The 13,646-nt window shown below is 38.2% G+C and overlaps 2 protein-coding genes across 6 annotated transcripts in view; one reads left to right on the top strand and one right to left on the bottom strand.

Moving 5' to 3' along the window:
- igsf8 (immunoglobulin superfamily, member 8) overlaps window positions 1-3,317 on the bottom strand; it is a 56,524-nt gene extending 53,207 nt beyond the window's left edge. For all 3 annotated transcript variants that reach the window (XM_037779204.1, XM_037779211.1, XM_037779218.1), the window contains exons 1-2: window positions 3,192-3,317; window positions 2,042-2,130 (exon numbers count right to left, since the gene is read on the bottom strand). The gene's annotated coding sequence lies outside the window, so the exon portion shown is untranslated. The remainder of the gene's footprint in view (window positions 1-2,041; window positions 2,131-3,191) is intronic.
- Window positions 3,318-3,373: 56 nt separating this feature from the next.
- tarbp2 (TAR (HIV) RNA binding protein 2) lies at window positions 3,374-13,317 on the top strand. Of its 3 annotated transcripts, XR_005208037.1 has the most exons (8): window positions 3,374-3,595; window positions 7,153-7,467; window positions 7,569-7,638; window positions 7,802-7,919; window positions 8,448-8,593; window positions 8,854-9,049; window positions 10,882-12,051; window positions 12,082-13,317. XR_005208037.1 is itself a non-coding variant. In XM_037779326.1 (7 exons), the coding sequence occupies exons 1-7, from the start codon at window positions 3,543-3,545 to the stop codon at window positions 11,037-11,039; spliced, it is 1,038 nt and encodes a 345-aa protein (XP_037635254.1). In that variant the 5' UTR covers window positions 3,374-3,542; the 3' UTR covers window positions 11,040-13,317. The 3 variants fall into 3 exon arrangements, 2 of the variants coding, with proteins under 2 accessions (XP_037635254.1, XP_037635242.1); XM_037779326.1 differs by having other exon boundaries at window positions 8,466-8,593; window positions 10,882-13,317; XM_037779314.1 differs by having other exon boundaries at window positions 10,882-13,317.
- Window positions 13,318-13,646: the final 329 nt, after the last annotated feature.

The raw sequence follows: 13,646 nt of genomic DNA, 5'->3' as shown, positions 1-13,646 counted from the left end.
ATTGTGGAAGGAGGGGAAAAAGAGCATTCATACAGCTCCATGCTTGAAGATATCTACTGATGACTTTGGCAACCAAAGAACCACACATACTAATGCGCCAGGCCAAGACAGGGGAAAGGAAAGTGTGTTTGTGGATGTGTGTGTCAATGTGTGCATACATTTTTGGATGTACTGTAAGACAGTATTCAATTCTGATCTCATTCAGTCAGGGATTTAACCGCAGGCTCAATAAAACACTTACATTATCACGTTATAGGTCAATAAATTTGGTCTTTCAACTGACAAAAGAAGACCCGGCGAACAAGGCGAATTAACGCTGAAAGTATGAATAATGAGTCGAGGGGGTATGCTCTGGTCACAGATAAATCACGGTGCTTTGATTGTAGGTTTTGGGGTTCAAATGGGAGACAACTTCACTCATTGTCATGGCCGGTTCACTTTGTGTTGCACTTGGCAAAATGCGCTTCTCCACACCGACTCGCTGATGCCAGTGGATGAAGCCATCAGAACCCAAGCTCTATTTCAACGGTGGCCAGCAGGGGTTTACGAGCACACCAGCACGGGACTAATTGTCAAGCCACAGAAATAAATGAAATGATGGAAAGGTGGAAAATGCACTGAAATATTTTATGGAAGTGCGGCTATATTAGTTGGACAGGAGGTTCTGAACTTGTGGGTCAACAGGGTTTTAAGGGTCCGCAAGACTCCTCAGGGGATTCACTAAGGTAAAGGCATCCAAACTAAGCAAAGAAACTCCACCAAAATAAGAGCTGTAGGTCCTTAAAGCTAGGGTTGGTAATCTTAAGAAACTAGCAAGAGTACGCTACATTTTTTAAATTATCCAACTGAAAAACCCAGGCCAATGTTGCCAACTCTTTTCCAATGAAAGTAGTTTGCAACACTAGTTTGAAATGTTGCTAAATCCAGCGAGAAAGTCGCCAAGTTGGCAACAGATAGTCTTTCTGTTCAGACCTTCCTCCAGAGCCACTCACCCAAAATTATCATTATGAAAGTAAATAATAAACACGGCTATTGTTAGTAGTCACAGCTGTCAAGTTAGCAGCTTGTGGAAGAATCTGATGACGCGCAATGAGTGCACGAGCAGAGTGTGCGCAGGTAGGCAGGCCGTCCGTCCAATGAAATGATCGGACGGGCACATGACAGTCCTTTGACAGTCACAGATACCGGATTTTTGTCAGAGCATTTGATTCATTGATTGCTGTTGGGATGTAATGAGAATTTCAACTAATATAACAAAAAATGTTTTTGAAGAAAATTACCTACTCTAGCTTTAATCTTTTTCTATTTACACTATAAATAAAACCCACAACACACACACTTAAGTGTAAAGTTTGGTCATGCCATGCAGGCTATATATACTGCATATAGGTCTATTGTCTTTTCAACAGATTCTTAACTGTGTGTGCTTATTTCACAATGTTGCTCTTTGTTTGTACAATGTGTAGCACCACTGATGATTAGACTTTTTTTTAGCATTTTAAATGCCTGATTTTATTTTATTGAATAATCTTGATTTTTTTTTTTCTCCATGTAAAACACCTTGTACCTTTGTTTTGAAAGATGATGTATACATTACGTTTGTTGTTATTATAGAGATTATTATCTTTGTATGTATTTTGAGTAGACACACCACAGTAAGTCTGGGTCCAACCCACGTTTTTAGCTTTAGGAGGGTCATTCTACCAAAGTAGTGAAATTTCCTGTGTTGGTCCATAGTGGAGATGACAGGTGCCAGCCCAAGGCCCCAGAGCACTATCAAAGCCCCGACAGAGAGGCTTGTCAGACGGGCAGATCAGTGACCGACTGTCGCCCTCTTCTGGTTCCTTTTAGTCAGAACACATTATTGCATTGAGAGACCGAATGCAATGAAAGATGCAATATGAGCCATACAAATGCTCTTTTATTGCTATAGTAGCCTATAATTAAGAGAACCGTCCAGTTCAACTAGCTATTCACGCAGAAAACATTATCGCTCACACAAACTAACATTTTCTCAAGTACAGTTGGTACTGACACTTACCTGAATACTTCCATGTTCTGGTAGGCCTTTTTTCATCCAGTGCAGTTGTCTTGACAGCTGCAGTTTGAACATTTCAGCATTTCAGCTACCTGCAAAAAAACAACAACAACAACAACACTTGTATAGTACGTTTAAAGTATGTTTGTGTTGTTTTTAGTTCAGCAATTCCTGCATGCAACATTAATAATATACAATCGTGAAGAGGATCATTTGCCAAAATAAGTTGGCTAAAAACTAGTAGTTTACTGAGAGTATACTTTAAAGTGTACTTTCATAAACTATAAAGTGTGCTACAAGTATATACAAGTATACTTGCAGGATAAAAAACTATTAAACTAGTAGTTTAGAGTAAACTTTAAAGTGCCCTTTCATTAACTAAAAAGTAGGCTACTAGTAAAGTATCAGTAGCCTATACTTATAGTATAGTATAGTTGCAGTACAAAATAAAACTTAGGTGTAAACTAGTTGTGTAAACTAAAAATGTACTACCCTTACATTTAAAGTATACTTAAAAGTATACTTTTATCAACTAAAAAGTGGGCCAATTTAGTCCCAAGAAGTATTAAAGTAGTACACTTACAAGTTAGTGCATTGATATTAGAATACTTACTACACACAGTATACTTGGAAAATATATAGGCTACTTGAACTTGACTTAAATATACTTCATAAAATAAGCTTGAAGTAAACTACTTTCCTAAGGGTAGCTAGCATTATAACTTCACTTAGTGTATGCACAATTTTGAATCGACGACTTATACATTTGATTAAATCAAAGCTTAAAACGTTCCTGTTTGCTGCTGCCTTTAATTAAACCAGATAATGATCTTATATACTGCACTAGAGCTTTTACTCTTATGTGTTATATTATATATCAGCTTCTATCCTAGCTTTTATTTCTAGCTTGTTTCTATTTGTTTTTATGACTGTTTTTATTATGTCTTAATGTTCTTTTGCACTTTGTCTTTGAATGTTTATGTAAAGCACTTTGAATTGCCCTGTTGCTGAAATGTGCTCTACAAATAAAGCTGCCTTGCCTTAAATACATTTAATAATTATTTCACCACCTCTGCAGACTAAATGCTCCAGTCTGTTTAATGTAAATAACTATTCACCTATTACTTTTGCAATGAAAGCTGGATATTAGTACCTTCAGCCTCACACACTATACACACAACCACACATCATGGATGTATGAAGAGACCCCATGCTGCCATGCTGCCATGCACCCGGCGGTGTGTTCCGGTGCACCAAACGAACCAACCGGAAGCCTCCACGGACCAATGAGAAGCCGAGATTAGTGGGACTCCATCCTACGTCATCTCTGTGCTGCAACAGCAGCCTGCAGCATCTGGTCGCAGCGGACGGGTCGTCTGCTCTTCACATGTTGCTGCTCTTCATCTGCTCTGGAGATAAAACACCGTCTAATGAAAGCACTGTGCTGTGGTGGGGGGGGATCATCCATCCGGTACCGGTCGGCTCTGTCTGCAGGAGATAGGGAATGAACGAGGAGACAGCATCGGACAGCTGGAAGAGAAACTCCGGGTGCTCCAGGTGAGAGAAGCTGCTGCACACAAGCTAAGATATAGCTTAGCTTAGCATAGCAGGCTGATGAACAGAGCCTTTATAATAACACATCCTCTGGGTTTAATGTGGGCTAACACACAGACATTATGTTCATATGAACTTTACTCAGCTAACTGCATGATAAGGTGTCACATCATGTGTGAGGAAGAGATCAGCTAACAGTTTACTGTCATTGATTCAACTTCAATCAACATGTTTCACCCATTTAGGTCATTCATTAAATCACATGTTGATGTCTGTGCACTGCTGTTTCTGCTGGTTGTATCTAGAGACCATGCAATTAGTGCATATAGTTACAAGTTACAGCAACAAGAATACACTGTATTCAATTCAATTCAATCTTTATTGCAGAATCAAGGTCCAAATAAGAAACAAAGAAAAACACAACAACAATAAATTACATGTAATACATTACAATACAGGAAGCACTATACAAAGTCATGCAATTAGTGCATGTAGCCCCAAGTTACAGCAACAAAGAATACACTTTATTCAATTCAATTCAATTCAAACTTTATTGCAGACTCAAGGTCCAGATAAGAACAAAAGAAAAAAACAACAACAATATAAACTTTACTCAGCTAGCTTCAAAATAAGGTGTCACATGTGTGAGGAAGAGATCAGCTAACAACCTGAGTTTACTGTCATTGATTTATCTTCAATCAACACATGTTTGGTCATTAATTAAATCACTGTTGATGTCTGTGCACTACTGTTTCTACTACTCTATCTAGAGACCATGCAATTAGTGCATATAGCCCCAAGTTACAGCAACAAGAATACACTGTATTCAATTCAATTCAAACTTCATTGCAGACTCAAGGTCCAGATAAGAAAAAAAAGAAAACAATATAGAATAGAATAGAAAGCTTTATTGTCATTGTATTAAATACAACGAGATTCACAGTTGCCACTTCTGGTCAGTGCTTTAACACAAATACTTGACAAGACTAAACGAGGCAGATAAAACATATAACAGGTAAAACACACACACACAGTTATAAAGCAAATAAAACAGGTAAAGTAGATGTAATAAATAAACATAAACAGAAGTGTTACACTAGAAGTATAAAATATAAAAATAGATGTAATGTAAACAGAGGTAATTGCACTTGTACAACAGGTGGGTAGATGTAATAAATAAATACATGTAAACAAAGGTAGTTGCACTTGAGGTGTATATAAACTTAACTCAGCTAGCTTCAAAATAAGGTGTCACATCATGTGTGAGGAAGAGATCAGCTAATAGTTTACTGTCATTGATTCAACTTCAATCAACACATGTTTCACCCATTTAGGTCATTCATTAAATCACTGTTGATGTCTGTGCACTGCTGTTTTTGCTGGTTGTATCTAGAGATCATGCAATTAGTGCATATAGTTACAAGTTACAGCAACAAGAATACACTGTCATATTCAATTCAATTCAATCTTTATTGCAGAATCAAGGTCCAGATAAGAAACAAAGAAAAACACAACAACAATACATTACATGTAATACATTACAATACAGGAAGCACTATACAAAGTCATGCAATTAGTGCATGTAGCCCCAAGTTACAGCAACAAAGAATACACTTTATTCAATTCAATTCAATTCAAACTTTATTGCAGACTCAAGGTCCAGATAAGAAGAACAAAAGAAAAAAACAACAACAATATAAACTTTACTCAGCTAGCTTCAAAATAAGGTGTCACATGTGTGAGGAAGAGATCAGCTAACAACCTGAGTTTACTGTCATTGATTTATCTTCAATCAACACATGTTTGGTCATTAATTAAATATCACTGTTGATGTCTGTGCACTACTGTTTCTACTACTCTATCTAGAGACCATGCAATTAGTGCATATAGTTACAAGTTACAGCAACAAGAATACATTGTATTCAATTCAATTCAAACTTCATTGCAGACTCAAGGTCCAGATAAGAAAAAAAACAACAACAATGTAGAATAGAATAGAAAGCTTTATTGTCATTGTATTAAATACAACGAGATTCACAGTTGCCACTTCTGATCAGTGCTTTAAAACAAATACTTGACAAGACTAAACGAGGCAGATAAAACATATAACAGGTAAAACACACACAGTTATAAAGCAAATAAAACAGGTAAAGTAGATGTAATAAATAAACATAAACAGAAGTGTTACACTAGAAGTATAAAATATAAAAATAGATGTAATGTAAACAGAGGTAATTGCACTTGTACAACAGGTGGGTAGATGTAATAAATAAATACATGTAAACAAAGGTAGTTGCGCTTGAGGTGTATATAAACTTAACTCAGCTAGCTTCAAAATAAGGTGTCACATCATGTTTGAGGAAGAGATCAGCTAATAGTTTACTGTCATTGATTCAACTTCAATCAACACATGTTTGGTCATTAATTAAATCACTGTTGATGTCTGTGCACTACTGTTTTGCTGGTTGTATCTAGAGATCATGCAATTAGTGCATATAGTTACAAGTTAAAGCAACAAGAATACACTGTATTCAATTCAATTCAAACTTTATTGCAGACTCAAGGTCCAGATAAGGAAAAAAACAACAACAATGCATTACATATAATACATTACAATACAGGAAGCACTATAAAAAGTCATGATTAAAAGATATTAATATAAATATATACACACATCAATGCCTTACATATAAAGAACTATACCAGTGCCTCCACAGCTGTGATTGGTACCGTGTAGTGCTAAATCTGATGTTAGACAACCGCAAGATTATTCATGTCATCCTCAGAGTGATTAAGCCGGCATATAAATTTGCACATGAGATTTCTTAATACAGTTTGAAAAGTATTTATTTGTTTAGCTGTAAAATCAGAAAGTTTGTGACGCGTCCACCATTGTGAAATCTGTTGAAGGAACGCCACTACCGGAGCACAGCCAATAGGAAAGCTCTCTCTCTCTGAAATGACCTTTGATTGGTCAAAGTCTCCTGTCACAGGCTAGATTTTTCAAAGCCTGAAAACAGAGCCATGAGGAGATGCAGAAGTCTGGTTCTCTCTCAGAACATGAATTACAATATGCTGAAAGGTTATTATGGAAATTTTGCCCAATGATGCCAAACATGTACTGCCTACTGCAGGTTTAAGTGTGAGAGTTGAGCTGCTGAGATTTCCGTTGCTAAAAGGAAGTTTAGTTTCTGGTGATTTTCACAGTGAGTTTTGAAGATTTGTGTAAGCTGGACATTGTTTCTGAATAGACCGCACCGTTGAAAAGGAATTATTTCATTTTGGGGTGGTGGCTTGGATTTCTCAAAACCTTTTGTAATTTGGGTGAAGGAATCTTTAGTTAGGCTAGCCTCAGTGCACTGCAGTAATCAGTCAATCAATCTATCAATATAATGACTGCATTAAATAGAAAGAATGTGAATAAAGGTTATCATCAGGACGACAACACATTTCTGAATCAAACAATCATGCTATGAAATGTGGAAAGGTATGAAGCCCTCTGTAAATGAATCAACAGTTGCTCAACAGTCCTTGTCATGCTGCGTCTTTCTTTCATTTAGTATTGAGCAAATGCTGGCTGTGAGTCCCGGAAAGACGCCCATCAGTCTGCTGCAGGAATATGGAACGCGGATAGGCAAGACCCCAGTGTATGACCTGCTGAAGGCCGAGGGACAGGCCCACCAGCCCAACTTCACGTTCCGCGTCTCCGTCGGAGAGATCAGCTGCACCGGCCAAGGGCCCAGCAAGAAGGCAGCTAAGCACAAAGCAGCAGAGGCTGCTCTGAAGATGCTCAAGGGAGGTCTCGGAGGTCCCGTCGGAGTTGGTGTTGGAGTAGACGGATTTATCGGGGTTGACGTGTCTACGGATGGAGACAGGTCAGTTTCTTATTTCGGTTTCATTTCTTTACAAAAAACTGTGGTAACGTCGGTGTGGTTTCATTACTTCCTCTTCTTGTTCTATCTTCTCCTCTGTACAGCCCCCAGTTAGAGATGAAGACCTCAGGCAGTTCTCAGCAGTCTGAATGTAACCCTGTGGGAGCCCTGCAGGTGAATACACAAAGACAACTCCTGTAGTTTAAGATTATATTTAGCTAGTTTGACTGTCTGCTAATAAATGCTGTCTTTGTCAGTCCTTTTGTGTTATTAAAAATATCTGCATACTTTATAGTTGCATGCCTAATAAGTATTGGTCTGTGCACTTCTCTGACAGGAATTGGTGGTGCAGAAAGGATGGCGTTTGCCAGAGTACACAGTCACCCAGGAGTCTGGTCCAGCACACCGCAAGGAGTTCACCATGACATGCCGAGTCGAAAGATTTGTGGAAATAGGTAAGATGAACAATGTCTCATTCTTGGAGGTTGTTCTCTGTGTTTTTACAGAGGTTTGTCTCATAGATCAAATTAGATTTCTTTCGATATTTAGATTTTTGTTAACATTGCCAGATGAACCCTGTCCTCATAAATACCATGAAGTTGGTCATCAGTGATGAAACTTTTAAGCAAACAGCTGAAATCATTATAGAGTATGATCTAGACCTGCTCTATGTGAAAAGTGTCTTGAGATAACTTTTGTTATGGTTTGACGCTATATAAAAATAAATTGAATTGAAATATGTGCTGTCTTTTTAGAGGGATGCAGAGTAATTTCTGACCTTCATTGACCTTTACTCACAACACATGAATTACACTGATAGGACTCTCGAAGAGCTTACAGCTGCATGTAATAGATGGAAATATTAACAGTCAGAAATAAATTAGGCTGGCTAAATTCGAGCAGATATCAGTATCAGTAAGTCAGATATCAATATGTCAGTCTCATCATCAATCAGTGGTCATTACTTGTGCAACATTTTTTAGTCTCCTGTGTCTCTCCAGGAAGTGGAACCTCCAAGAAACTAGCCAAGAGAAACGCAGCAGCTAAGATGTTATCGCGCATTCACGACGTCCCGGTCGACCTGAGGACCAGCAACGACGTTGACGTGGAAGAAGACACGTTTAACATGGTGAGAAATAATACTTTCTCTGTGCACCAGCTGTTAAATTATTCGGCACATTACAGGAAAGGATGCACAGCAGTGCCTAACATGCAAATACTGTATTTGCATTGCATAGTTGCTTAATAACATCTGCCAAAGTCCTTTCAAATGTTATGCAGAAAATACCATAAGCTATGCATCTGACGCCCCATCACCCCTTTTCTTACACATCAATCTTGATAGTGTTTATTCACTGCTATGAACCTCACCTCCCCCCGCACACACAGCACATGGGAAGCAGAGCTGAGACGGGCAAAAGCAAAGGATTCAGTTGCACGTGGGATTCTCTGCGTAACTCTGCTGGAGAGAAGATCCTCCAGCTCCGCAGCCACCCTCTGGGCATGCCCACCGACTCCAACTTCTGCTCTTTGTTGAACGACTTGTCTGTGGAGCAGCGCTTTGATGTCAGTTACCTGGATCTAGGTGAGTTCACAAATAGTAGCTTTACATTAAATTACAATTACATTCCCTTCTGCCGAGCACCACAGTTTGACTACAGTGGAAGCTTAAGAGACATGTGGAGTCTATGGACGTCACTGGCTACGTGTCTACATGCATGAAGAGCTGCATTTTAGACAGGAGCATGTAAATATAATTAATTATCTGAGCTTACACTGTACATATGAGAAACCACTAGAGTGCGTATTTTCACACTATCTGCACAAACTAAGACTTCCAGGGCATTATGGCTACATATTGATTGCAGCAACCCACAAAACAAATGGCATGCTGCGTGGTTACTATTACTGTCATCAGATATAGAGGAAGTAGCCCGCAGCTGCATGTTGGACAGCACTTTACAGTAGGACCAGCACTTTAAGCTGATATTATTGATATTTATTTGTTATTTGTGCTGGATTTTGTTGACGAGTCAGCACTCAGTGCATTTTATATGAACACACTTGGGTTCATATAGTTTATCTAATAAACACAGATCAATAAATTCTGATTTTACCAAGTAGTAATACCAAATATTTGCTTGTTTTTCTCAGTTTTATAGTATTCAAGGAACAGTGTGTCACATTTCAGGGAATCTCTTAGCAGAAATAGAATGTAATATTCCTAACTATGTTTTCATTAGTGTATAATCGTTGTGTTTTCATTAGCTTAGAATGACCCCTTCATATCTACATAGGGAGTAGGTCCTCTTCACGGAGTCCGTCATGTTTCTACAGTAGCCCAGAACGGACAAACCAAACACTGGCTCTAGAGAGAGCCTTTCACATTTTTACATTCTGCTGTAGTTCTCCAACATGCTTGTGAAACTGCGGTAACGTGAGCTGCAACGTGAGGGCAACACTGTGGTACTCACATCTGACATCTGACATCCGTTGCTCCTAAAGTAGTGTTATTATGGAAAGGATGCACTCTGAGCGAGGCGAACGGCGGTACCACCGATTTTTACTCGTCAGCTCACGTTACCGCAGTCTTGGAAAGGGAGGAGAGTGGAGGGGTACTCAGTTGGTTGCAATCTGCATCCACCCCACTAGATGTTGCCAAATCCTACACAATGTACCCTCTAAAACTTGTGATGAGTAACTTTCATTATTTCATTACCTTCTCTACAGAGAATATAATGTATTAATCTATATGAAAATAATCAATAGTTGCAGCCAAATACTCATTTGCACATTATTAAATGTTCAAACATTAAAAGTAGGAGGCCATACCTGAAGTATAACTTATGATTATTATTATATTATAAATGTAGTCACTGACACATTTCTGGTAAGTGCGAGTATGAAAAAGGGTCATAGCTGTCAAATCGTTAATCAGGTTTATAATGGAGATAATAAGGGCTGTCCTCGACCAAAGAAAGTCCTAAATGACAAACACTCGTAAGATTTTGTCGACTAATCGATTAGTTGATTTAATCAACAGATCTGTAAAACTGGGTTTCTCCACAAAGGATAACACAAAAGAACCACTTTAAATCTTGTGTTTACCAGAGATGTGCTCATAGGTTTCTTGGAAGTCATAAGTCATTCAGCATGAAGAGAGCATAAAAAACGACTAATCGGCTAAAAAATGTTAGTTGACTAAGACCAAAACGACCGATTAGTTGACTAATCTACTAAGAGGGGGCAGCCATAGAGATAATATCTGTCAGTGAAATGTACTGTAGTGGTCTTCATCATCTACATCGAGAAAGGTGTCTTTTAACTTCCAGAGACATTTCCAAAGAGGCAGTGAGGTTTTATTGTCAAAGTCTTGCTGAACAAAGACTTAACATTCTCCGTTCATTCTTGTTTCAGAGGAGCGCAGTCTGAGCGGCCTGTGCCAGTGTCTCGTGGAGCTGTCCACCCAGCCAATCACGGTGTGCCACGGCTTCGCTCCGAGCATAGATGCCGCTCGAGCCAACGCAGCCCACAATGCACTGCAGTACCTCAAAATCATGGCTGGGGGGAAGTGATGTCATCTTCCTCCTCACAGACTCAAACTCACCACCACACGATGCCGGTATGAATTTCCTCATTGGACGACGGATGTGATGAGTTCAAATAACGTGAATTACCTCAAATGTGGAAATGGAGACTTTTTTCAAAATTAAGCCCCGGAGCCTTTTTTTTTTTTTTTTTTTTTTGTCACATGGATTTCTTATCGTTGCCAATGAAGATTTAGTTGCCCAAAAACTCACATGCACCCCTCTCCTGGACATTTTGCATATTCGTCACAAATTATTTCAAAATGCATTTCCAGTTTTCGTTTGCTCGGCATCCATACGCAGCGCTGCATTTTCCTAAAACTCTAAAGTTTAAAAAGAAAAAAATGAAATAAATCTGAAATCCTAAACGGTGCTCTTGCAGTGAGTTCCCGAATAACCGCAGACAAATTGTGACGTAACAAAAAGTGCAAAGGAGTTTGTAGAAATTGGACTGTGGAATCGACAATTATTGGTGCTTCGATTAATCCCCGATCATCGATGGATGTACGGAAGAAAGAAATTCCAGCCATGTGCCGAAACATGGAGAGAAAAGGACTCTGCCCGAATAGAAATCAGAAGATAATTATTTCAAAGACTGCCCTGTTTTCAGATGAACTTGTATGAGAAAATGTGTCTTTTGTTGTATATTCATTTGAACCCCTAAAACACTGTTTGTCTCTGTGATGCTGTTAATGATGGGCCTTAAAGATTTGAATTTTGAAAACTCGCCATATTATCTTTGTTTAACATTATGAACTCATTAGGTTTAAGATTTTAGAAAACTTTCTAATCATATTACTCTTCGGCATTCCCAAAGTAGAAATGGTGAAAATTATCAGTAGACTCGGATGACTGAAAATTATTGATTGATGAATTGTACTTAATGTTTTTAATTTTGTCCCTTTATAGACTTCCTTGCAAGTGTTGTTGATGGCTTTCAGAGCAGTAATAATAGAGAAAGTACTCATACTGAGTGTCTTTAATTGTGAGGAATAGGGCTGTCCCGAATACCAGTTTTTGGGCTCCGAAGCTTCGGTGAGAAATATTCAAAGGTTTTCGAAGCTTCACTGCGCGGTGCAGTAGATTGATTTGTTCTTCCGTCTGTTTCCATCTCTCGCGGGACATTGCTGCTGCTGCACTACTGTACACACACCTCACACACTACAAACAGCAATATCTGTTAATAATAATGTTGAATATTGAATAATGTTGTGGGAGTATTCCTTATTTCATGAGCTATTTGGGGATTTCTACATTATCATTAAATTCTTATCTGTAAAAAAAGTGAATAATAAAAAAAACCTGAAGCATTTGAATACTGATTTGGAGGTCGATTACCACGGCAGCGGTCGACGCATTGAAGCCTTGAAGCATTCGGGTCAGCCTTAGTGAGGATAATTTAAAAATGACTACAACATTACAATTAAATTTAAAATCTACTAAATGGTCCCAGTTACTCCTGAGTGTGTAAACAACATTATAAAGTGTAATTATCACAGCTTTAAAATGTGTCAGTTTATCTAAGACTCTTCTTTAGGCGGACTGTCTTTGCATGAGGAGTAAATCCATTTCAGTGTAAGACAAAGCTGAGTTAACAATTAGGATACAAAGTACTGTGATTCTTCTGATGAAGCATTGTTCTTGTTACTTTTGACTTTCAACATCATAAACCAGACAAAACCAACCTAGCACATAAGTTTTAAGGTGCTCATTGTGCCCGTTTCATTTATAAACCCCTGTGATTTTTTTTTTCTGTCGATGTGATAATGATTCCTGTGATATTTGGAAATTGATGATGGTGATTTTCCAGATTATTTTCTTGCTGGGTCTTGGTGCTATTACCACCCACCTTTGCTGTATTTGTGTATCGGTTGATATACTGCCTTGCACTCAGCTGGAATAAGTATTGAACATAGTGAACAGTTTGCACTACTTGAACACATGAAGTCCTTTGCACAATGCAGGCTGACCACGTTTCTGTACCTCCCACTGGTGTGTTTGATGTTAACCTCATCCTCTGAAAAGGCAGATATGCATCTTGTTTTTCTGATAATTCAAAATAAGGAACTTGTGCCGTTTTGTTTGTGAGTTTTAGTTGCTGACACCATTGACGTCCATGCTGACGTTAATACATTCGAGATAGACTTCTTTGTTGTGATAGTAGAAAAGTTTTGCCCAGTTTTAGAGAAACGATGAACTAAAATATGAGCTCCATGTGAAATTGACTTTGTTTCCAATAAAACATTTTTGTACATTTTACTGCCAACTGTAATAACTTGAACATGCTCAAATTTAATTACCATTTAAATAGCATATGGTCCACACAGTATTTCATCAAGACCTTTGAACTTGAACAGTTTTATTGTATAATTACTTATTTACAACAGCACTTATTTACAGTATGGGTAACACTTCATTTTACAGGTCCACAGATTTCATGGTAATTCGGTGATAGTTAGCAAGTAACCTATTCGAATTTTCTCCAAATTACCCCAATATGCATCTCCAAATTGATCGAAAATTACTTTATTATAAACATTATTTAATAATTATGTTCTGCTATTTCCCAATAGCTGGTACTTTATTTAATACATT

The sequence above is a fragment of the Sebastes umbrosus genome, chromosome 1 (genome assembly GCF_015220745.1).
Source record: "Sebastes umbrosus isolate fSebUmb1 chromosome 1, fSebUmb1.pri, whole genome shotgun sequence".
Lineage (NCBI taxonomy): Eukaryota > Metazoa > Chordata > Actinopteri > Perciformes > Sebastidae > Sebastes > Sebastes umbrosus.
The sequence above is the reverse complement of the archived record's forward strand: the minus strand, read 5'-3'. Positions and strand labels throughout refer to the sequence as shown.

Coding starts and splice junctions, on each gene's coding strand:
- tarbp2 (XM_037779314.1), top strand. CDS start 3,543: ATGAACGAGGAGACAGCATCGGACAGCTGGAAGAGAAACTCCGGGTGC. Junction 7,639..7,801: donor ACCCTGTGGGAGCCCTGCAG/GTGAATACACAA, acceptor CTTCTCTGACAG/GAATTGGTGGTGCAGAAAGG. Junction 9,050..10,881: donor TGTCAGTTACCTGGATCTAG/GTGAGTTCACAA, acceptor TTCTTGTTTCAG/AGGAGCGCAGTCTGAGCGGC.